This window comes from Alligator mississippiensis, chromosome 7, assembly GCF_030867095.1.
Source record: "Alligator mississippiensis isolate rAllMis1 chromosome 7, rAllMis1, whole genome shotgun sequence".
Taxonomy (NCBI): Eukaryota; Metazoa; Chordata; order Crocodylia; family Alligatoridae; genus Alligator; species Alligator mississippiensis.
Window position 1 is genome coordinate 63,183,627 of NC_081830.1, and position 25,793 is coordinate 63,209,419.

Genomic DNA, 25,793 nt, shown 5'->3' on the forward strand with positions numbered 1-25,793 from the left:
AGCCAATTAACAGAAAAAAAGATTAATTTTAATTAGCCAAGGTCTGGCTACGTAGCATTTAAGTACTGTAAATGTATTGCTACAGTATTCCAGACAGCATGGGAATGTATTTAAGATTAGTGATCAGAAATTGTCCAACTCTACTGACCAATATATTTTCAGAAAAACATGTTGAAAAATTGAAAAGAGCCACAAGATCGATTCAAGGTTTGGAAAATCCAATTTAATTGTGAAATACTTAAGAAGCTCAGTCAGTTAATCCAGAAATGGATAAGGGTGATTTAATCACAGTCTATAAGTGTTTCCAGAGGATGGGATTTCTTATAGTACATGGCTCTTTAAACTTACAACAAAAAATGAAAATTAAAAATCTAGTAGCTGGAAAGTGAAGGCAGCCCAATTTCAATGAGTACTAAGATGCATGACTTCATGGGAGGGTAATTAATCACTGAAACAACTCCATCACTAGAAGTCTTTTAACTAAACTGGATTTGTCATCTGATATTCTGCTGTTCATATATAAGTAAGAGTTCGATGCCCAAAATTTTGAACAAGGTTCTTTGGTGTTATACAGGAGATGAGACCAGATAATCAGAATGCTCTGTGCTGGCCATAAAACCTCTGAATTTATTATACATATTAAATAGCAAGCCCTATTGCGCGTATTGTTTATCTGTTTAGTCTTCAGAGAAGGTTCTATTGTCGCACAAAAGCCCAGTCCTTCAACGTGCTGAACGACAACTGCTGTCAAATTTAACGGGAATTCAGCGTGTTCAGCATCTTACTGTGAAGACCTTTAGCAGCATGCAGGAAGGAGCACTTAGTTTTAAGTCTCCCTATGCATGACTTCTCTCTCAAAAATTCTCCACTAAAGGGAGATAGCTAGCCATATATTAGGCAGAAGGCTGAGCAGGGTGACTGATGCCTGAAAGACTAACTTTTTTAGATAGACATAAGCTTTCATAGGGTATATCTAGGCACTCCATACAGATCACCCTAACCAAGGTTATGGCTAAGTGCCTAGGTGTGCAAGCTTTCACAGGGCTTAGGTCACCCTAAAAATGGCATGCCATTTTAAAGTTCATTTTTGTCAGAAGTGAACTACCTTTAGATCAGCATGGGGTTAACCCCACCTAGTGATTGCTTGCACATGTTCCCAGCACAGCCCCAGGGCTGGGAAAGCCCATCCACTCTCTACAGTCCCAGGCTGTGTTGTTTTTACCCCACCAGACTTGGACCGAGCTATTTTTACTTCTCCCTAACCAGCCAGCTTTTCCCAAACCCACCAGCTCCTTCTCCCCAACTTGCCTCCAGCTGCCTGCATCTCCTCCTGGCAAGTGGTGAATGCTTGCATGCACAGACTCCAACTCAGGTTTAGGTGACTTAAAGTAAGACTCATTTGCACGCATAGGCTGCAGCCTACATTGCCGGATGCAATGAATGGACATAAAATGTTGACAGAGAAAATAAAAAGTCAGGGAGACATGGGAGAGGAGAAAAACAATCTGTATGTGTGACTTGGATTTGTTTTCACTTTAAAATTGGCTAAATCAGGGAAGACTTACATAATTCTTTCACATTACACATTTAGCAGTATTTAGGTCTGATTTGTACACTGTACCAGTGTAAAATGTCATCTTTCAGGCAGCTAGTAAATGTCTGGGAGGGAGGAGAGGGGGGCAGTTTCTGTTAGTTACCAGTCACTGGCTGGAATCATTTACACCAATTTAAAATGAAAGAAAATTAGACAAAACTTGAGGCATTCCAGTAGAACACAACCTGTATTAAATATGATCTGAAAGTCATCTGTTGAAACTAGATTGGTTTATTTGGGAAAAAATTATTTAAACACCTGCCTATGATTTCACTGAGTTATTGAAAGGTGAGACCACAGGGTCATCCATCACTTGTTTTAATGAATCTTTAGAAATTAAAGGCCATATTCTCTCCTGAGTCAAGATATCTCATTATGGAAGAGAGGGGAAGGCAGATGTCAGGTTTCTAGTTATGCTTGCATGATTGTCAAGCTATTCTGACCCTTATGTCAGCCTAGGGGCTGTTCTATGCTGTTGGCAGTTGGCTTTTGTCCTTATGTATCAGCTCTAAATTGCCATTATGGAACAAAGCTCTGCCCCATTACTGGCACTTCTTCTTCCTTTTCTAACATGCATCTACCTTGGGGCTGTTGTATTTTGGGACAAGGCTGGCTCTACAAGTTTCTTACCAATTAGAATTTCCCATCTGTATTTTCAGCTTGGTGACCACTGCCAGTTTGCCACTCAGACCGTATAAAGGATGTAGATTGTAAATGAGAATCTGCCCTCAAATGTGTTTACAGTAATAATTTGGAATATCATAATTATACCTTCCCATTAAGATTGGGATTTGTGCATCTAAACCCCAAAGTCATGTCATCCTGTTGACTTACTCTTTAGAGGAAAAGTTTCAGTTATGTTGTACAGATACTTCAGGACAACTGTAACGCCACAGGGTCAGGGAATGACACACAATCTGTCTTTCTGCATGTGCACAACATATGCTTCTTTGAGAACATGTTTTGTCCATCTGCATTTATGGTAATGTTGAAAATTGAGATCTATATATCCATCTGCTTGAATTAACAACAGTGTACCTGAAGTTTTATACTTCCAGATACACACACACACACACACACACACACACACACACACACACCCCTTATGGATTTCCCCCCTCTATAAGCCCTCACCCCTTATTTACTATATGCTGCATATTATTTAATGATCTAATGGTATCCTAACGCTTACATAAACCATTGAACTGGCTCCCTTATGCTTCCGGTGAAAATGACACTTTTCTTAGACCACTTGTTCCTCTCTTATCCACAAATACTGTTGTATTTTTCAGTGTGGTCATTAACAGCATCCTAACTTTATTCTTTTACTGTTGGTGACATTTGAGAATATGCTATGAGAGAAACGGACACCAATTATAACCCTTTATCCCAGTGTCCTGTGTCTTCTAAGTTATAACAAATCTTTAGTTGCTTAAGAAGCTCCTACTGTGCTTTTATTAAATGAATTTTGTGTCATTTGGACAAGCTAACTAGAGAGTCCATTTTTCACAATTGAATAAAAACATTACATATGCCAGATTTCCCCAGTTCCCATCTAATCATTCTTAAATTCAGTAGCATATGGTTATGGAGCTTAAGATTGAATAGGCTGATTCTGGTTTCAGACTGGATGCAATTTGGAATGATACCATTGATGCAAGTGAAGACACATGCCTTTAAAAACTGTGCTATCCCAGAGGCGTGATCCTAGCTATAAACCCTGGGTTTACAGTGTCTCACTGACCAAATGTATAGATCAGTGTCATGCCTTGTGCACTCTTACCATCCATTCATAGCTTCTTGTCCAACAATAGTGTGTATAATAGATTGAAGTCACTCTTCCTCTATAGAGGCCATAGGGCCAGGAAGAAGAAACCTGAAAAGCAGATTGGCACAACATCTCCAAGATGCATGAAGTACATTGCCAGCTTTAAGGGTAACTCAAAGCTTTCCTGTCTTAAAACACTGCAGATGTAAGGGTCACTTCAGTTTCTGGTTACCAGTTTCTCTCCTGTGATCCTTTGTGACTCTTCATATGCTGCTGAACTAAACACAAATAAAGTTAAAATGACATTTACAGCCAGTCTTGTAATGAAACAAAGATGGATTTAATAAAGTGACTCAGCAAAACAGAACTGACACTGCAGCTCTTTAGTGTATCTAGGTGAATAGCCACTGAGTTGCAGCCAAGGGCTTATGTTTAATGCTGCCCATCCATTATGTCTTCTAGATAAGGCTACAGCCTGTTGTAACAATAGACAGGATTATCTCTAGGTGACAAAACCAAATTAGATTATACCACCCTTGCTAGCTATTTCAAAGTGGAATTCTTATTGAAAAATGAGAGCCTTGGCTGGTTTTTGAAGCTAGCTGCAATATGTCTGATCGATCAGCACAGTCTTGTTAAATTTCTGCAATTTTAGTTAGATGTGATAGTTGGCCAATAAGGTCATCCTTTATCAGTGTTTGAGACATCATGCAGAATGTATGGATTTTATGCTACAGTGGATGCATTGTTTAGCTCTGTCCTCTAAGTGCTATCCTCATTTGTAAGATAGCTTAACAAAACATAATTGAAGAAGCAAGGTGAGGGATTTTTTTTTGTTTGGTTTTTTGTTTGGTTTTGGGGCTTCTTTTTTTTAAGATACCTGTTTAAAAAAATCAGTGGCTGAAGTCAAATGCAACAAAGTGATATATGTAGAGCAAATGTTCTGTATTTATAGAGGAAAAAATTGATTAGGAGGAACTTTTGTCATTTAGTATTAGGTACATGTTCATTTGTGGAATGACCAAAGAACCATAAAGGAGGCATGTTGCTAAAATGTTATGGGTGCTATTCTTGGGGATTTATAAAAGCTTAAAATCAAGTGCTTTTAAGGGTGCAAATACAGCTTTAAATACATGCCAAATATATCAAAAGTCTGTGGCCTTCTATTTTTACTTTAAAAAATGTACAGGAAAGATATCAGTATATATATTTTGGGGCTCAGAATAGTACTGTGTAGTTGGCATTCTTGCAGATTTAGCCCAATTCAAGTGCCTTACCAGGAAATAATTCTCATGCCCGAGATCCCCAGGCCTGCACTCGGCTTGGATCACATCCTCTGCCTAGAAATCAGTTGCCTATAAAAATGGTGAGATTCTCTTTAATTCAGACCCCAAAGACAGCTTCCTATTGATCCTGGGATTTCTTTGAGGGAGGCCAGTTTTGGGTCAAGGACCAGGCATCTCAAAGGAAGGGTTTTTCACTGTGATTCTATGCAGTTCTGTTGAAAAAGGCTGGAGATGTCTTATCTTTTCTCTAAAGGATCCTTCATAGTCCCTTCCTTTAAAAGGTGGCCCCTCAGACAGTTATGGCTGTAGTTGTGTCCATCCATGAAGTGGTTTCAAAGGGAAAAATGCAGTGGGAAGGGTTGCTTTTTCTGCTGTAGTGTGGCTGTAGTTTCTGCTGTAGCATAGCCTTTTCTGCTGTAGGGTTGCTTTTTCTGCCTCATGCTATGAGCTCTATGACAAGCAGGGTAAACCATGCCATCTAATGTCTGGGTAACAAAATGAATTTGTTATGAATTAATTAACATAGCAGTGTAGACACATTGCTCCTTGTAAACCCCTGCACTTCTTCATTGTAGTTCTGTAAAAGCTGTCTGTCTGTTCCAGCATCCCAAGAAATTTGACTAGACTGGAACCTTCTGTCCTTTGCCCTCACATCTTATCAGGGAGTGGGTGAGGCAGTCCTTCCTGAAGGCCATATTAATTAGAGGTGCACCGATATATCGCTCCATATCAGATCGGCACCAATAAAAGGAAAATTGACATTATCAGCAATTGGGGTTTTTTGGCCAATGTAGCTGATAATGTCATTGATAAATGTCGCGTGCATGTGTGCAGCTACAGCATGCACATGGCCAGGAATTCAGTGACTTGGAGAGCAGCATCCAGCTAGTAAACCTATCAGGGAGCAAGGGCATGGGGGAGGGCCATGGGGGGGACAGATCGAGGCCCCCACCCCACAGTAAGGGAAGGAGTGGAGCAGGGGCAGGCGCTGCCTAGTCGGGGCAAAGTGGAGCGTGGGGTGGAGCTGCAGGCGGCTCATCCAGGGGTCAGCAAGGGCGGGTAGCTCTGCTCCGCTGCAGAGCCCCTCTGGGGGAGGCACGAGGGGCATGTGCCCCTGGATTTGTGTGTGGGGTGAGGGTGGGCTGCCCTCCGCAAGCTTGGGGCCAAGGGCAGCACCCGCCTCTTCCCAGCAGGGGTGTTGGGCCAAGGCTGCACTTGGGGCAGTAGAAGCGCTGCAAGGGGTAGCTATGGTGTGGGCTACAGCCCCCCCAGAAATTTGCTGAAGCCAGCCCCCCCCTGCACCTCTCAGACGAACAGCCTGTGGCTCCGCTCAGCACCCTGCCCTGTCCCAGCTGGGCAGTGCCTGCTCCTGCCCTTGCCTGTTTCCCTGCCTCAGCCCCACTCCCTCCCTCACCGTGGCCACCTCAATCTGCCCCTTCACCCCCAGAGACCTATCGGCTGGATGCTACACTCCAAGTTGCTGGGCTGCATATTAGCTATCGGATCGGTATCAGCTGATATAGCTGGTTAATAATCGGCCATCAGTATTGGCCAAAAAAATCTTTATCGGTGCAACCCTAATATTAATCGCTATAGAGATTGTGATGCCTTCTGGATGTACGAATGGCCTCAAAATCAGTTTGTTAGGAACATAATTCTTCCAGACAGTTCTGTACCACCTCACCATGGACAAATTTTTATCTTTCCTTAGCTTACCTCTGACTAACACAGGATCATCCTCATTTTTGGGAAGTAGACCACCTTTATGTACTATGTCCTGCACCTTGTACAGTATGACCCTGGATCATGACTGGAATACCTAGGCCCTATGATAAAGACAAAATAATAATATGTGACCCTCTAAGGCCTGGTAGAACAAGCTATAGGTGAGATGTTGACATACCTCTGTAGTGAAGGACCACTGTGATAATGCTATAGTTTTGCTCATCTGCATGTTTTCCATTGTGACTACAATTAACTAGTAGGTCTAGGTTTCTCTGGATGTCGGTTGAATTGTGTAATGGAAACTGTATTTCATTCCCAAAAGTGCTCAAAATAACTATAAACAGGTGCTCTAAAAACTATGTTTTTTGAGCAGTATTCTTTATAGCACAAACATTGTACTCTGGATACATAACCTTAAAGACATCCCAAGAATTATGTTAATCCCATTATCAGTACTATAATGTACTATGCAAAGATCATTCAAATGCCAGTTGGCCAGCAGTGAAAATCAGGTTCGTCTAAGTTGGACTGCCAAAAGGAAGAGACAGATGGGTAGAAAAAAAAACCCCATTTATCCTGACTTAAGAGAACTGAAAATGATTGTTCAAATTAGATTTCTGGCAGATCTTATAACAAGTGTACGCTTTGTAGCTTTCTGAGCAAAATTACAGTTTAAGGTCAAACTATATTGAATTAATTTGTTTCCTGAAAAATCAAAGCAAAGCTTGATAAAAAAAAAAAAAAATCCCTTGTCTAAATTAAGGCTCTGTTTTTCGTTGTCACTGCTTCTGTTTGGATTTATTTCAAAGGTAAAGGAAAAAAGGAAAGTTCTTTCTGTTTTTTTCAGTTGATTTAGTGCCTCAGTGGAATTATGGTCTCCGTTGTTGCAAGCTTAAAGAATGGTTAGTGTATATTAGTTGATAAGTATTTTCTAAGTTAATAGGATATGTTAAAGGGATGTGCCATCCATTTAAAATCATATTGCTTTTTGGAACTGGTTTGTCCACGTGTGGTAAGCGTTATTACAAAACAACTATGACAGAAATTAGCTGAAGGGATTGGCATGGCAGTGGGGTTCCCCCTGTTTTTTAATTTGCTTGTTTGCATTTGGCAGCCTTGTGTGTCTAGGCAGTTCTTTCTCTTTCATAGAGAGTGAGACACATTTTCAGAATGACTGAAAAGGTCAGAATTTTCAGAATGTGCTTTTAGGTACCTTCTTCTTAGACTCAGTTCAAGAAAATGTGGGCTTAGTTTGTAGACATGCAGCACACCCTCAGTTTCCATTCACTTGAGGTATTTAGAGTACTAACTTCTCTGCACTTCTGAAAACAAGCCCCCAGGGTGGATGCAGGGTGTAGGGAGGGCAATCTGTGACCCCAGAAATAAAGACACCCAAAATCAGAGGGCTCTTTTGAAAACATTGACTTAAGTTATCATTGTTTGCTATGCATGGAACCTTTCATGAAGTAACAGGAACAGGGAAAACCTTTCTGAAAAAAACAAGCAAATATACTTTCTTGGCAGGGGGGACCTCTTATACCTAGAATTACTCAAAATCACTTTTTAACTGGACTGGATTTCAGGTTGCTGGAGTTGTTTTAATTCAGAGTAATTTAGCAGTGTATTCTATATCATATGTCAGAGTTTCATGACAAAATAAGAGGAAATGGTTTAGGCCTAACATGCAATGTGCAGATGAACCAAAATGCATCCTAACTTTTGTCCCCAGAAGTGCTATGTTACAGCTGAAATCAGAGAAGCAGAGCTTCATTAGTTCACAGCATTCTTTCCCTACTAATTTGCTGCCTTCTGAATACTGCTCCTACTAACTTTTCACTGCTTCCTTCGTGCTGTGGTTGTAATACAGACAGACAAGAATCTTTAGGTTGTTTCAAATATCACTTCTACTTCTTCATTTCTGAAGTCAAACTGTACCATGTTGTTGGATGTCTAACCACCTAACCTGCTGCCATTCTCCAGACTTGTGGAAATGGATTTGTGGGTTGGATGTGAAAGCCTCAGTGCTCTGGTTCTCATTTTCAGTGAAAAAGAACTTGGTACCACAGAAAAGATGTGTGAGGTTTTTTCTGCTTATCTTAGCTTGTTTGAGGTATACATAGTTGTCTAAGGCTACACTGCAGCAATTTATGAATTAGTGATATGCTGTCATTGCTAAAATCGATTATTTTTAGTTGCTGTTTTACATATTTGGCAGTACACAGAATTACCTGGAGGGTTTTTTTTTTTCCTTACATCTTTAATTTCTTTTGTTTAGCAAGAATGTTATAAAGAAGGTAGATATCCCTGTGACTGTTTAACAAGAATGGTTTTGCTTTCTTCTTGGTTTAGGGTCGATGCTCAAGGGAAAACTGCAAATATCTTCACCCTCCCCCACACTTAAAAACACAGTTGGAGATAAATGGGCGCAATAACCTGATTCAGCAAAAGAATATGGCCATGCTGGCCCAGCAAATGCAACTAGCCAATGCCATGATGCCTGGTGCCCCATTGCAACCTGTGGTAAGCATGTTTTTGATTCTTGTTAATCAGTAGAGCAACACAGTAAAGAGCCACTGATAATTACAAGCCAGGTGATTGCAGGTAGACTTTGGCTGAAATGAATGAGCTGGGATCAGATTCTAGCAAATGCCAGAAAATTTGCTATGAGCCACTAATTGATGGAGAACGTGGGTACAATAAAGTTCCTTCCTGTATCCACTTATAGGGCTTTATTTTACCTTGCCTGCAATAACATTATTTCATGTTGTGTTGATTTAATTATATGAGCCTTAATTGGAAAAAAATATGAATATTTCCATCTAGAGTGCCTGCAAATGTACTTTGCTAATGCATAATCTGTGTGCTATAGGCAATGTTAAATTATTATACTTTCTATTTAAAAATGAAAATATAACAAGTTTATGGTAAATAAAATTCCCCCTTTTTCAAAAGGAATCCCATTGGCAGGTCCCCATTTATGAAAGGGACCTTTCTTATAGCATTTCTTGCTATAATAGAACTGTTTTCCCAGTAGCATGTGAATAGCTAAAGTTGGAAAGTCCTGTATGTTAGCCCTGTATGTTCAGTTGCAATTTGATATGCAAGATCAGCTGATTAAGCCTGGCAGATAGATACGTAAGCATAACCATGACTTTTAAGTAGTGAGGAGAGTCTATTAGAAATCTGTTCTCTGGTCTTGACATGACCTATTCAATGGATAACAAATTCTGCTTTTCTGATAATTTGATAAATATGCCCAACGTGACGTATCAGAAAAGTTGGAAGCTGGTTAGTTTATGCTTCTGCAGTGATCTGCTGATTCAGTGTATATAAACATGACTGTCATCACCCAACCATTTACATACATAGTTGGGAGCTGAACACACAGTGCTAGATAAAGCCATGATGTAATTCTAGTGAGGTCTGTTGCGTAAAACTGATGATAAATTTGGTCCAGAGTCCTTTACAGCTAAACAACTATTCAACTCTTAGAGAACACCAGTAAACATACGAGCAGGGCCAATATGTTCTACACAAGACAGAATAATGCAGCATAATGACAGAACGTCTCTCATTCAATACAAATATTTGAGCTGACTGCTCCCCTAATTTGCTATAGCAGTTGATTCCTGAAGTAGAATTCACACTTCAACACCATCCTCTACCTGCATTAAAATGTCTGATTTGTGTCTTTTTAACTTTGTTTTTACTTTAAAATACTGTAGTAATAATTTAGAATTCCCATAAGTACAAGTAGAAACTTTGCCAAAAAATCAGATCAAGAGTTATCATAATTGTGTGGGTCTAAAATACAGGTCATTATTTTTATCATGTTTTAATTAGTTAATACAATTATTATTCTCTCATAGAACTTTATGCCTCAGTCATTCCAAAAAGGAGGGGGGGAGTGCAGTACAAGGTGGGAGGGATCTCCATATTTTATCGACACTGATACCAATTATCAATACAACCCAGTCAAGGTGAGAACATGTTATGTTTTAATTTTGTTTTGATAGGCCTTTTTTCAAACTAAAAATAATGCTGGTTAAATACTTTTTAAAGGAAAGTAATTAAACCCATGTTAGTGTATTAACACCAGGATGTTAAGTCACAATACTAACATAGGAGATGACTAAAGAACGTATAATCCAGATGGTAATGTGGTCTTTCCTAAAAATGGGGGCTTGCCAAAGGCCTCAGCCTCTGAGTTGGCACCATTGACTACTTTGTGCATTCTGATATGAAATAATCATAGTCTTTGCTTGATTTCACAGATAACTCAAGTAAAGAAACGTACCTCATGGGTTATGTCATCAAAGTAGCCCCAAATTACTCTTTACTCTCTATTTTTTTGTCCCTGAACCCATAAATGTAAACATACAAGTGGTTTGCGTGCCCAAGAAGCTATTTATTTCCTCATTGGAGTGCCCTGTTATGCCACTTGTATAAGCAAATTCAAGTTTTGGACCAGGTGAAAACTTGGCCATCCAAATCTAGAGAGAGGCTTTGAAAATGATGGCAGTAATACACAGTCCTGTAATTAAAACACTTATTTGCTTATTGTTTAGCCAAATGCCTTTGTCTTTTGCTTTATACATATCAGCAGTATAGAGAGCCTAAAGATAAACTGAAATAACATTTCTATTTGAAAACAATCCTCTGAAATATTAGTCTTTGCCAAGATAAACAAATGTTAATTGATGTAACAGTTTATTATTAAAGTCAGTAGGCTAGATTCTGTCTTCTGTTGCATTTGTGCAATTTGTAATAGAGGACAGGATTTGAATATTCTAAAGATTTTGTTTATGTCCAAAGAACTCTTTCGCATTAAGGGACAAAATACTTGCAGATGCAGTTTTACTATATCATAACGTGAGTACAAAAATAATATCATTTTTACTTTCAAAAGCCATGTGCATGCAGTATATGTTTTATTTGTACCCACAATATTGATTGCAAATGGATGCCTTTCTAATATATTTGTTCTAAAATAATTTTTTTAGTACAGCTAAAACAAATGTTATTACAGAGTATCCCTAGAAGAAATATTTCATAAAGAATTCTGTTTTAATTCTTGTTCTGTTTGATATGTCTGGTTTTAAAAAAATCAATTACATGGTTTAAAAAGTAAACTGAATTACGTTATAGAGCAGCTCCAAGTTAGGAATCAATCGCATGTTCTTAAAAATCATATGTTTGTTTGACAAATGTTATAATGATTTTTGCTACAAGTCGTACTTGTGAATGCTATATCTGGGAAAGAAATAGAGAAAGATATATTTCTCTCTCTCTTTTTTTCCAGTTTATTTACTTTTGTTCTTTTCTTGTCCCTTAGACATGGTCTGTTTCTCTGATGGAGTCAGTAGATTTCCCATATGGTAGAACAGTTCAAAGCAAGGCTTAGTCTAAATTATAAAGTTTTCCTGGCAGAACATACTCAGTGTCCCTCTGCTGTTGCATGCCCTCTTTTCTGCTGGCAGAGGTACTCTACCTCTGCTGAGTGGACTGAGGCTACGGAAGTCAGTTCCAGATGTGTGTAGCTACACCCCTATAGTCCATTGATTGGTACCTGGGATCCACTCAGTAGCTGGTGCCCTCCCACAGAGCACTTTGCCTCCTGGCGATCCAGCTGCTGAATGAATGGAGCCATTAAAAGTGTGTGGATGTATATGCAGTGTGTGGGTTTACACGGTGGCTTGGCACTGATGGCTCTTGTCTGTCAGTAGAGGCAAGTGGGTACAGACATAGCCCATGATTTAATTCATTTGATTTTTTTTTGTAGTTATTTTAATGATTCATTTAAATCATACTTAGATTTTGTAAAACTAACTTGAAAATGTATGCTTTAAACTTTGGTTTAAAAATTCTAACGAAATAAACAATCAAGGCTGACTTTTTAAATGGTATACTCCTAGTAAGATACCTGACTGATATTTTACCAACCTGGTATTAGCAAGATACTAAAAATTAATTGATGTTGAAAGTACTTAGGAAGTGTGCAACTTGGCATCCCACTGCTTTCATGGAGACCTTAAAGTTACATATATGTACAAGTGCAACATTAAGGGCTAACATTGTAGTCTTAATATCTTTTCTATAAGTATCAGTTCCAAAAAACAAAAATCCTACATAGTAAGAGAAATGTTACTTTGCCTTTCACTATAGTAATAGTAGCCATTTTTATTTGGACAGCCCAACATTTTGAAAATGGAAGCTAAAATTTAAGTTCATAAGCCTAAGGCATGACCACTTAAGTACTCATCTAATGCAAAATTTTGGAGAATTGAGATAAAAAAGGGGGTATAGACTTTCTGCAGGGCTTGAGCAATATTTTCCTGTGGTGCTGAGTCCATCATCTCCTAAGTTTCTTCACTGTGGTGATGCTGACCAATATCTAGACTTACTACACTTTTAAGACAGTCCAGCAGAACAGAGTACAATCATTTTCAGTCTCAGCTCATAAAGACACTTTTTAAGGAGGCAAAATCCTCCTCATGTTCAAGTTGTACTGACTTTTAATCCAGGGAGATGCTTGTTTTTTCACTCTGAATTTCCAGAAGACCAACAGGTCTCAAGATCATTTAATTACGTTTAAGAGGTCACCATGCTTTACAGAATTCATGCCCTCTCTCTAATGTAAAGAAGCTTTAAGAAAAAATGAGGTCCCTATTACAATAGACACTGTAGAAATTGCTAAATGTTATGTGTATTAAGCACAATGATCTCACTAAAGTCAGAAAGACTGTTAGTAAACTCCATGGATATATACTATATTTACTTGAATACAAAATGATGTTTCCCACCTCCCCCACATTTGACATTGGGGGAAAACCATTTGTCTAATGATTGCATACAAAGCAACCACGTTAGATACCTTGTCTGTTATTGAACTGTTGCCAAAAGTAGCGTATGCTCAGTAATGGAAACTAACTATGAAGCTGATTAAACGCAGCCAACACTGAGCATGACTATTGCATATGATTAGCATGGCCCTGCCCTCCATGAGACAGGGTTGCCCTACACCTCATCTGCATATAGTTTTTTGGAGCATCCCAGGATTCATGACAAGAACATCTGGCTCCAGTCATAAATGGAGGCCTAATTAGCACAAGAATCCTTTGTGGGGCATATCTGGAGAACACATACATAGCGAACAGGGCTGAGCTGTGGGGTTAGGATGAATTGAAGTTCTGTTGACTCTGCTGGAGCCCAGCCCAATGAACTATATACTAAATCATGAGCCTTTGGCTTTAGACTAATATTATGCATAATTTTTACTATATGTAAGTACTTATATAAGTAAGTGCTGCTTAAAAGTGTGTTTATGGAGTACCTGTGCTAAAACTTACAGCAGTTTCCAAAAAAAGTAAAAAGGAATTAATGCAGATGAACTAAGTATATGGGTACTATATGCAAATTGTGACAACTATATTTAATTTCAAGGTCATCGTTTATCAGATTTGATCTTCACTTTCATGTGCAAAGGGAGAGCAGGGTTTGACAGTAAGGTGAGGGGAAAAGAGTTGCCAGGGGAAAAAGTTGGGGAGAAGCAGAGGGCAAAAGGGCTAACTGACTCCCCAGGTTTATTTTCCCTGTTGTAGCAGTAGGAGGGGGACAAATTCAAACCAAACCTCCAATAATTAGATTCTGTACTTGGAAAATTGTAACAAATTTATAAAGTTTCCATATATTGAATCTAATTGCTGAGGATCATCTTATAATCAGGGTAGGCTTCTATTTGAGTAAATACAGTATTAATAATTCCCTCAGGCTTCTCAGTGCATCACATTTCCACTTTTCAGCACCACCCAGAATATTTAAATTACAGAATTGTGCTGATTTATTTGTGTTCCTATCAGGGGCATCATTTTGTTTCCATTGACATTTCAATGGGAGCAAGATTGTTCATTAAAATACCATGAATGTTTGTATAGATGTATTATTGCCTTACTTCTAGCATTTGCCATACACTGGTCACATATATATGTGTGCTTTACTGCGCAGTAGTAGCCTATTTTACTGCGCATTAGGCCATCATGGCAAAAAACCATTCTAATATGGTAATGTGAAGTAAAATTTGGCTACTGCACATTTTCACTGAAAAAAGCATGCACTTTCACTACTGCGTATCAGATTAGCCCAATGTGCATTTAGTTAGTATCTCGCATTAGAGGGCACCTATAAATGAGCACAGAGGCTGCTCTGATGTGCGGGAGTTCCAGAACATCGGAGCAGACTCAATTAATCAAGTCTCCTGGAGCATGGCAATTGCCACACTCCAGCAGCCTCATATGTGTCGTGTATCAGTATCCCCATACTTAAAAAATGGTAGTGGGGGTGCTTTATCTAGGAGTCACTCTAATTAAAGCACTGCCCCCCTCCCCTACCTCTGGAGCACATATGAAAATGCCCAGAGGTACTAATTTTAATGTGCAGTAGCAAAGGAGCATTAATGAATGTGTAGATACGGCTGATAAGGCTCACACGAGGTGGGAGCATGTAGATGGGATATACTTCTTGGTAGCAGTCTGGGGGCACCCCGGAGGTGGTGTAGAAATGGTCTCAGAGTCTTGTTGATTAAACAAATCTCCTTTTTGTTGATAAAGTACTAATTGTTGCAGGCACACGTAGCCTTTTTGTAAAGGCTAGCTATATTGCAAATCCCTTCCTCAGAACATTCTCAAACAAGTGCTTTCTAGGATGAATTGTTTGGAAGGGGAGGGGTTTTAAGGAAAAGTGAACAAAATCAGCAGAACTACTTCTGAGTTAGTTATAAAAAAAAATAGTTTAGCATGTTTTTCAATCAGATTTTTTTTTATTACTCTGAAAATGACCAAAGCTAAACAGCATTTGTCTTTAGATCTCTCAAAGTCCAAAGCTCAGTTCGATAAGCCTAGGGTAACTGGTACTAATTATGAACATTCAGAATTGACCATTTTGTATATACGCATTCAGTTTTTCTGGACTTTTTTAGTATACTTTCAGGACATAGTAATGAATGATGTATTTTGCTTTAAGACACTTGTTTGGTATACAAGCTGAGTAGGATCCAGTTAATGGCAGCTGTATTGGGGCTGACTCAATTACAACTCAATGATCAGAATTCCAGATCTGGGAAATCATTAACCAATTATCAAACTTACGCCAAAATAGTTCTAAATTGCTTTGTTTATTTTTTTGTTATTGAGAATCTTAAAAATGGAATGATAATAAATAGAAATATTGAAATACCATTATTGATGATATCAAATGAATGAAAAAAAATTCCACAAGAAAACTTATTCACACCACATTGATTTATCCAAGTAGCTAGATTTGAAATACATTTGAGATGTGAATAGTTGCAGGAAATATTTTGCTGTGGCTGTTATTTAAAGGAGCTTAGGTGTCTCAGTAAAATTGCAACTAAAATTATTTAGGGTTACCATATGTCTGGGTTTTCCTGGACATGTCCTCTTTTTGGGTCCTCCGAACTCCATTCCAGCCATTTTTTAAAATACGAACAAACATCCAGGATTTTGCTCTGCTCAGCATTGAAGTTTTTCCCAGCTTGCCCAAGCGCTTCCAAGCTTGCCCTAACAAGATGCTGCTTGGGGCTGGGGGGAGCAGGGGTGGGCAATTGGAGGCAGGGGCCATCACATGACTTACCAACATGCAGCCAGGCAGGGTGGTAGGAGCAGCCCAAGCAGCTGCATGCAGGTAAGTCTGTGGGGAAGGGGGTTGGAGGGCCAGGGCTTGGGGACTCTCATGTGCGTGTATGTGTGGAGGGGATGGGTGTGTGGGGAGGAGGGGAGGATGCCTGCCAGTGCTGGGAGAAGGTGTCCAGACACTGGGGCTGCAGCGGGGGGGGGGGGTACGGGGGGGGGAGGGGGGTGCCTGCCCCTTCAGCAGGGGAAGGGGATGAGGGGGGGCCTTTGGGGGCAGCAGAGAGCTGTGTGGCCCAGCTGGTGGCATCAGGGCTGCTGCCATTGCTTGCAGGGGTGGAGCAGCCTGGATATGCTGCAGGGCTGGGAGGAGCGAGGGGCTGCAGGTCAGGAGTCAAGGGGCACCAGGGGGGCAGGGGACTGTGGGTCAGGAGAATGGGGTGCAGACAGTGCCAGGCTGTGGGCCAGGAGTGAGGGGCATCAGCAGGCATGGGTGGGAGGGGAGGGACTATGGATTGGGAGTGAAGGACACCAGCCTGGTGGGTCAGGAGTGAGGGGCTGGGGGGGTCTGTGACTTGGGAGTGAGGGGCAGGGGCAGGGCACAGGCATATCACTGCCCTCCACAATCATATTACCTCCTTCCCCCCGACAGGTGTCTTCTTTTTTCAAACTGGAGATATTGTAGGTTATTTCAACTGACAAAATTCAATGCACGGACTGTGAGACCCAGTTATTATGTATGAAACTCAAGCCCTTTGGGTTCCCTAGCTTAGTGCAGACATAAGTATATTCCTGCCTGTCATTAATATATGCAATAGTTAAATATCTTGAATATATAATTGATCATTGTGGGATCAACTTGAATTTTTTACAGTTCCCAGTATTTGAGTGCTTTATTGTCGCTGCATTAACACTGTGATTTTTCTGTTTGGCTTTAAATTTATGTGCTTGTGTCTGTATCTTCACACGGTATATGCACTTTTCTACAGATCAGCACTGTCAGATGCATGCACAAATATCAGTGATTAGAAATTCATTAGTGGTGAATAACCCTGTGCTAGTATGCATGCACAGGGTTGTGTTTTGAAATTGTGTCCCTAACTGGATATAATGCTCTTGGTTGGAATGATTTATTTTCTTCATTGGGATTGTACAAATGTAACTGATGGAGCGTAGTAACCACTCTGTCAATGATATGCAAGACAGACAAGAATCCCACTTGCACTCTCTCACCCATGCTGATTTTGCAGGGCTTATAAGAGTAAAACACAGAAAGAAAATGATCTTACCATTCAAGTAAGAAGATATGGCTCAGAATACAGTATAGAGCCTGGTGCTCAAAGGTGCTGAGTAACCAAAATCTCCTCCAAACCAGTAGGAGCTCCTGGTTTTCATCAGCTTTGCAAATCAGACTTACAGCCAGCAGAAGTAGTGAGTTAGAAGTATGCTTGTTTTTTATGATCATGTTTAGAACATTAGAACAGAATCATGCTCTAAGGCTAGGGAGAGACATTACGCATAAACCGGTTTAAGTGATCAGAAACTAGTTTAAACCTGTAACAGAACAGATGTTCAGTGCAAATAAACCAGTTTGAGATAAACCTGGTTGAATGTAGTATCAGACTTAACTGATTTGGCTCAAACCAGTTTATGCAATGTCTGTCCCAGACCCCTTCCTGGTTTAAGTTAAAGCAGACTCCCCCAGTATTCCAGCATGCTCTCCAGGCTGGTCTTTCTGCTCCACAGCAGAGCTGGCCCTCCCCTCTGCTCCCTGGCTGCAGCTTGGGCAGAGACTGCAGGCGTCTGCCTGGCTTCCTCCTGCTCCGCCCTCCTCTCCTCACCACTCCTTACTAAGCAGGGATATCCCCCTCCCTCTTTCTTACACAGACACATCTCAGCATTAGCTAGCATACCACATGCTGACTACAGTCTGTGCTGTGGGAGACTGGACAAAGGTAGACAGCACAGTGGCTTAAGGCTCTTTGGGACTAAGCAACAGGTAGCTGGTAATGTCCCTCTATTCTTTCCTTAGAAAAGCTGCTTAAGAAGAGCTTGAACTAATGGAGAGAGGCTTTGTTTTCTGATGGCGTGGTGGAGGCCAACCTTTGTTGCACACATATGACCAATTAAGCCCTGCACCCTCCCCAAAGGCCACTACATTCACCTTCCCCTGTGTGATCTGCTGCTCTTCTTTCTGCTTCCTGCCCTGTGCTCCTTTCCTGCTCTGCTGTTCTGCATTCTTTTTCCTGCCCTATTTGCCACAGTGTTCCCTGCTCCCTCCCCAGTATGCTGTGCACCACACAAAAAGGTTATTTACACCACACTGCTTTAAGACAATGATGCTGGCTAAGTTAATAGTTAAAAAAGAAGACTTACCAGGCAAAATTATTCTCTTTTTATAATTCCCTTACACTCCCTCCCCCTGTCTAACCCTGTCTATTTCTTCTATATGTTGTATTTTTTTATGAGCCTAAACTGTGAGCCCTCAAGGATAGGACTTTTTTACTTACCACAGAATCATAGAAAATTAGGGTCCCTATAGTGCAGGGCTGGGAATCCCAACTTGCATTCCTCTTCCATTCTTGTGAACCACATAGCCTTCCTTCTCACAGGGCGTGTCTACACATGTATTTACACTGGCTTAAATTTACTGTGCAGTAAGCGGGAGTAGGCCAGTGTCTACACGTGCAGGCGTTAAAGCACGATAACACTGTGTATGCCCTGATTTAGGACTAAAGTTAGTATCAAGTCAGTCCACACACAAAGTGTTACTGTGCAGTCAGGGGTCTACACATGTCTTACTGCTTAGTAACTAATCACATGTAAATTTGATACCTGCATGATGCAGGTATCCAATTTACACTTAAGTCAGCGTAGTACTGTGTGTAGACTCATGCTTGTACTGTGCAGTAGTTTCAGTTACTGCACAGTAAATCCACACTTGTAGATGAGCCTATGGTGGCCACTTCTGACTTACTCTGGATTGCAGTCAAATGACGCATGAAGTTTGATGAGGTCCTTTCAGCAATCAAAGCAGCAGCTTTGTAGGAACCCAGTGGATTTCCTTTAGATTCTGTGAGCACCTAAAAATGTTTTGCCTCTGCTTCGACTGCCTTTCCCTGAATTGGTTTGATTACAGAAGGGGAACTAATACTATTACAGTGTCATTTGTTAGTTAAGAATTACACAAGTTCAATTTTTTTTCCAAATAAGTTATTAGTTTGTGTATTTTTGTATTGTTTTTGTATAGTACAAGTGTATGTGGAGCAACTCCCCACAGATTATGTAGCCAATGAAATCAGAAAGGTTTAGCACCAATTGACAAGTAGTGTTCAGTATAGTTTGTTATGCTTGCAAGAATCCTATAATGTAGAAAAATAAACAAACTGGCTGAGACTTGGACAAATGAAGCATTAAAAGTTAAATATTTATTGTGTGGTGCATTCTTTCAGGCTGGTTTATAAATAATCTTTGTACATACATGTTTTTGTCCAGTGTTTCCAATGATATATTTTGGTTTCTTATTTGCCAAGCAATTCAGTCTTTTCATGGAGAATATAAAACACATGCATACACACAGCACCTGGTTAATTGCAAAGACAGTTTGGAGTTAGGTTGGAAGAGAGCTTTATATGCATTTACTAGCCATTCTACCCAGATATCAAAACAAGGACTCTGGGCTAAATTTTGCTGTCAGTTGTACCGGTAGAGCAACTCCTTTTTATTCAGTGGAGTTACTTCAGGTTTATACCAGTATATAACAGCACAGAGTTGTTTTAAACAGTGGTTGCCAACCTTTTTCAAATGTGGGTTAAATGTAGGCTACCATTCCCTCTGGCTGTGCCAGGGAACACACACTGCAGCGAGGAAGAGCAGCCTTCCACATGGGCTAGGGCAGGTGATGGGCACGGCATTAACAAAACTGAGACTGTTTCAAGCAGCTGGGGAATCAGCACACCCTTAGTAAAATGCAGACTGGATTGAACCTTCATGGCCCAGTCCAATCCCTTTGTGGGCCATAGGTTGCTGGCCCAGTTAACATACTCTTGGTTGGGCTTCTGCATTTAGTTAGGTTTTCCTCCTAGCATTTGTAGATTGTATGAGATCTTCATATTGTTAACTGGTTTCTTAAGTTGCTTACCAAAGAAAAACTGTACCTTCATTTGCATACCTCTCGGTCTGATACTATCAACTCTTTTCCTTGGCTTCACAGTTTAGTCAAAATATATCAAGGGACGGAGCTTTTTTACTTCTTACTGAATCTCTGGGTAGACAGCCTTATTAGTTTTATCAAAAAGGAATGATTGTTCTTCGTGCTCTGTTCTGTTCTTACCCCTCATTGACTCTACTACCTTCAGCAGAGCTGCTCCAGATGTACATCAGGGTAGATAAGAGAATCTGCCTGTGAATTTAAAGAATGATTTGATGTGAGGATGTCTTGAGTCACCCACTAAAATTTCTTTCTCTCTCCATGCACACATTTTAAATGTGCACATCTGAGAGCATTTGACATGATTGTTGTCAGACATTTTTCTTACATGGCCCTGTGGGAGCACAGAGGGGTGACCCTGCAAAGGGGAGATTGAGTCAAAGTACAGTGGAAGCACTGCCTCATATCACATACAAGAGTTGCTCCCAAGTTCTGTGAAAAAATCTAGTATGGCCTGACAGATTAAATCCATCTCAGTTAACATTTTACTAGCCGAATGGGTTAAGATTCTAGATGTGTGTTCTGTATTCCTTAGGTAGAACAAATATTGTATTTGTCTTAATAGCAGAAATATACCACTCTCATGGTCTAACAGGTAGTCTGAAACAGCAAGTTTACAATATAAGGTCATTGTGATGTACTGAATAATATAAATATGAAAGAGTTTCTTCTTTTCTTTTTTCTAGCCAATGTTTTCAGTTGCACCAAGCTTAGCCACCAATGCATCAGCAGCCTTTAATCCCTACCTGGGACCTGTCTCTCCGGGCTTGGTCCCAGCAGAGATCCTGCCGACTGCACCAATGCTGGTTGCAGGGAACCCAGGTGTCCCAGTTCCTGCAGCTGCCGCTGCTGCTGCACAGAAATTAATGAGGACAGACAGGCTGGAGGTAGGAAGTCATATGCGTTATTGATTATTATTATTAATATTGTTTTAGTCCTGAATCTGAAATTTGTTTCTTGTGAAGGAAGATAACAGCACGTAAGTAAATCATAACTCAAATTCAACATCCTGATTAAAGCTTAAAGACAGGGCTTGACTTGGCTGTTATTTAATCAATGTACTTATGTATTTGTCCAACTTCCTGCCTAATACAAGAGGAGCTAGAGGTGCCATTAAAATCCTTTTAACATATGTGATACCAGTAGTAGCAGCTAGGATGAGAGCTGGATGCCTACTGATAGAAGGTAACCATTTAATATAGTGGTACATTAGCTACCTGGATAAAAGATCAACTTCAGCTTCTCATTTCCATTGGGGGAATATGTTGCTTGAGTTTCCTCAGAGACCTTCTATTTGTTGTTTATCTTCTTTTGCTACAGCCCTAACAAATGTTAGTCCTCTTTAGCTGTTATTCTCCCTTGCCCTGAATCTTTTCTTATCTAAAATGCCTGACAGTGTTTTCATCACCTTATCATGTCTGTGGCAATGTGGGCTCAGAGCCAGCACTATGCTGCGGATTGTCAAAATGTGTTTCAGTGTGGCTTTCCACTTAACTGTAGTTATAAGAATTGTTTGCATGCTTGTGTTTATGAAACCAAAATGCATAGACTTGATATTTAAAATGAAAAATTAGAAATTGTTAGCAGCACAGTTTGTTTTGATGGTTTGTTTCATACTCTTGTTAGGGTATTCAGCTAGAATGAGCCTCTTCTAAAAAATCAAAATTTGCACATTGCCAGCATACCATTGAGCCTCCCTTCGGTCTGATGGTAATGACAAGAGATGAGATTTTTTAATAGCAAGTTCTATATTATTTTACTTTAAAAAAATAATCCTGTAACTCCCAAAGAGCCCAATCTCACAAACCCTTATTTGCATGATAGACCCAGTGCCTCAAACCAAAACAAAAAATTAAGGGCCAGCTTCTCTAAATTAATTTACATCAATTTTGTACTAGTCCCTTAAATTAACCTACTCAGAAAAAAAGAAGTGAGGTAAAAATCACTGCTATTTCAGATATTTTAAAGTAAAATAATTTGTAATTTCACTGCTTTTCTGCCCATTTCTAGACCTAAATCCACAAGTGTTCTGTCTTCTTATAATGAAAAATAATTCTCTTTCCCTTTATTTCTAATACCAGGCTGCAACTTCGAGGTTCCTAGTGTTGTGAGTAACTCTTCTAAGGGTATCTCTACATGTGCAATTAATTTAAAGCAATAAGCTCCAGCACACATTGTACTGGAATTTATTGCTCCTGGGTACTGCATTTATATGTGAGCCTGGGACTGCAGGACCTTGAGCTGGGTCGGAGCAGCCCCAGCTGGCAGGGAGCCCCAGAGATCAGCCTGCCAACTTGGGGCTGTTCCGACCCGGCTCAGTGTGCTGCAGAGAGGCTGACTGGGGCACAAGGGTGCTTCAGCGTGGAGCTAGCTAGCAGGCAGCCTCCACACTGAAGCACCCTCATGTCCCAGCCAGCCCCATCAGTGTCTTCTACATGTACGTTGCTACGCACTAAAAACTCCTTCCCAGGACAGTACTTGTATTTACAAGTACTAACCTATGGCAGAGTTTATTAGCTTAATGCAGCCTCATAGGGCTGCATTTGTAAATGCCAAGACATTTATTGCAGAGCTAATTAGGCAGCTTCGCAGTAAATGTCTCACATAGACGCACCTTAAGAGTTTATATCACTGGCAACAGATGAAGCAGATGACATTTGGAGCTAAGGTACATGGCTGGTTAAAGTGGAGGATTTGGTCCAAAGGAGATTTATTTATATCTTTCTCTAAAGACCTTAGCAAATTAACAAACATCTCTTCTCTGGGAGGGCTATACTTCTCCTAGGACACCCAGAGGCAATGACTGCTGCCTAAACTCAAAAAAAAAAACTTTTTTTTTTTTAATTAAAAAAAAGCACCCCAAAGCATCTGAAACCAAGAAACTTAAAACATGTCTAAATGGTTTGCTTTTCACTCAGATGAATAAAAAAGTTACAGCCAAGTTACAAGTCCCTGAAAATAAGTTTTAAGACTGAAGGGATTTCTGGGTTTGTTTGGTTTTTTGTTTTGTTTTGTGGGTTTTTTTGGTTGCTTCCTGATATAAAATTGTCATTGCCTGAAAAATCCTCCTGGATTGGTCTTCACTTCACCATAAGGAAATAGTCTCATTACAATAAACAAGAGCAGAGTTGCTGTTCCTTTGTAAAGCATGTTTGAAGTAGCATCATCCTATGACACTTCTCAAAAGCTCTCTAGTTATCATAGCTTAAAATGAAGTGAATAGGAAATCTTTCATTTTTCAGCAACATCCCTTCCACACATCCCATGGTGCCAGGCCAAAGAATCCTACACTGAAACAGAAACCAGCAGACTTCATGATGTTTACCCCTGGCCCTGTGCTCAGCCTTTCTGCAGTCCCATTTCATTCCCTGCCTTCAGAGCTCAGAAGAAAAATCACCCATTCCTTTCCTCAGTTCTGCTTTCTGCCTCATCATGAAAACTTCCCTCTAGCTTTGTTGCCTGTTGTAACAGTAAGGGCCTCACTCAGCAAAGTATTTAGGGCACTTACACATACACACATGTGGGGAGCCTGCTCTGTTGCGCTGGCAACCTTGCATGTCATGTGTATCAGCAGTGCAGCACATCTCCGTGCTGAGAAAATGGCGGCAGAGCTCTTTGAAATAAAACACATTTGATGTGCTTTAGTTCAAAGCACTACACTGACATTTTCTCAGTGTGGGGATGTGCTGCGGCACTGATACATATGACATGCGGACATTTTTATTTAGCATGGCTCACTAATTAAAAATGCCTGGTGCTGCGTCAGGAACAAATGTTAAAATGCCCTTAGTTCTTATATGATCCATTTACTCTAAGTCCTTTCCAACATAAGCTAAATTACTCTGAAACTGAAAGAGTGGTGGCACACAAGGGTGGCACCTGTTTAACTGTTTTTTAAACTGGTATTATATCCTTGGGTAGACAAGCCCCTAGTTATGTGTCTGTATTTAATCATCCCAGAGGGACTTAGTATTAGGAGTCTTTGTTCTGTCTGTTTGCTGTGAGGCTTGGATCAGGGGAGGGAAATGACTGTGAACCGAGCCAGTGTATTGATCTGAATGACAAGACAGTAGAGGAGAAATGACTGGAGAGAGTTTTTATTATTATTATCTATTTTTCTAGACTAATGAGGCAATTTTGATGTGCCACAATTTGTTTTGTTGGATTCAGGGAACCTTCTATACAAAGGGAACTCTAGTTATGCTTTGTGTTAAATGGAAAATGCCTCACTAGTAAATTTCCCTCACTGCTAGTTTGCAAACTGTCTGTTCCCTAGTTAACCTAATTTCAAAAGGATTTGTTGGGATATTTTAGGCCAGTGTTTTTACTTTATGTCTTTATTTTTTTTCTATCTTACTTTGCCCGGAGGTTTGCACACTGAATAGTTTTGTTTTGTTGCAGTGGTGCTTGACAGGATATCCAAGTTCACTGATTGCATCTCTCTACAATTATATACTGAACTTTTGTTCTCTGTTTTACAATAAGAGCAACTATTTTTCTGAGAACTAATTCATTTTTCCCATAGTGAATTAATTCACATATAGCATTTAAGGACTTGGAAATGGTGTTTTAATCCTTTTTTTGTCTTTAATTTTAGAATATCTAGATTTGGGATATTAATATATTTTCTGTTTAGGAGTGTATTGGCTATAAAATATATCTTGCTTTTACCACCTATAAATGGACTTTATCTTTACTATCACTTAAATGTTTGCAATGATGTGGAAATGGAGCTGAATATGGCTTCTCTTTCTAACCCCAGAGTTTATTGTCTAGTTAAGAAAATTGTGAGGCTATCAGTAGCTGAATTTGAAAATGCCTTGTTTTGTTTAGAATTTTAAAAATGTATATTAAAAGATGAAATGTTCCACTATTAAATTGATTTAACATGTTCTTGAAACCCTTAAAGGAAGGTTGTTCTAGAACTAGAAGCTTTTATTGTTTTCACTAAATTTATAAAAGTAAATTAAAAACATCTAGAACCTTAAGAAGAGTAGATATAAAATGTGAGTACGACAGGCAATCAATAGGAGTTATTGAATCAATGTTAATGGCCTCATAATAAAATTGATAGTTCTTACTTCGAATTGAAACCATTTTATTGGTTTTGGATGTTGCATTTGGTTAAGATAAGTATGTAGATATTTGGTTGTGTAGCAAGGTTTAACCAGACTGTAGAATCTGGATATCAGGATGGAGATTTAATGAGATTAGAAATTTCCAAGAGATATCTAATATTTAATAGTACCAATTTAGCTAAACTGTGATTTTGTTTTACTGTTCCTGCTGCTAACAGAAGTCAGGAAGGAGAAAAGAGCATAGTAAGGAAAGGATTAAAGAAAGAATTTGACTTTCAAAATAATTTAAAAACCAGTTTCAGTTCAGTCTGACTGCCATTTTCTGTCTGATCCAAACGTGATTGATCAGGTGAATTCTTTATACTTCATACTTGAGCTCCCTTTTCTTATCTGATAAAGAGACAGTTTCCTTGTAGATACAATAATTTTTGCCAGAAATATATAACCCAGAAATCATTTTAGGTTCTCATGAGTAACTGGGAGATCTA

At 39.7% G+C, this 25,793-nt stretch overlaps 1 protein-coding gene across 16 annotated transcripts in view; it reads left to right on the forward strand.

Annotated features, from left to right (window-relative positions):
* Positions 1–25,793, forward strand: part of MBNL1 (muscleblind like splicing regulator 1) — a 210,398-nt gene that overhangs the window by 157,583 nt on the left and 27,022 nt on the right. For 11 of the 16 annotated variants that reach the window (XM_059731046.1, XM_014602824.3, XM_014602818.3 and 8 more), the window contains 4 exons: positions 8,723–8,893; positions 10,243–10,353; positions 11,189–11,245; positions 20,914–21,114. In XM_059731046.1, the coding sequence (XP_059587029.1) occupies positions 8,825–8,893; positions 10,243–10,353; positions 11,189–11,245; positions 20,914–21,114 (438 nt within the window). In that variant the 5' untranslated portion in view covers positions 8,723–8,824. The remainder of the gene's footprint in view (positions 1–8,722; positions 8,894–10,242; positions 10,354–11,188; positions 11,246–20,913; positions 21,115–25,793) is intronic. The other 5 variants (XM_014602820.3, XM_014602821.3, XM_014602822.3 and 2 more) reach the window with 2 other exon arrangements.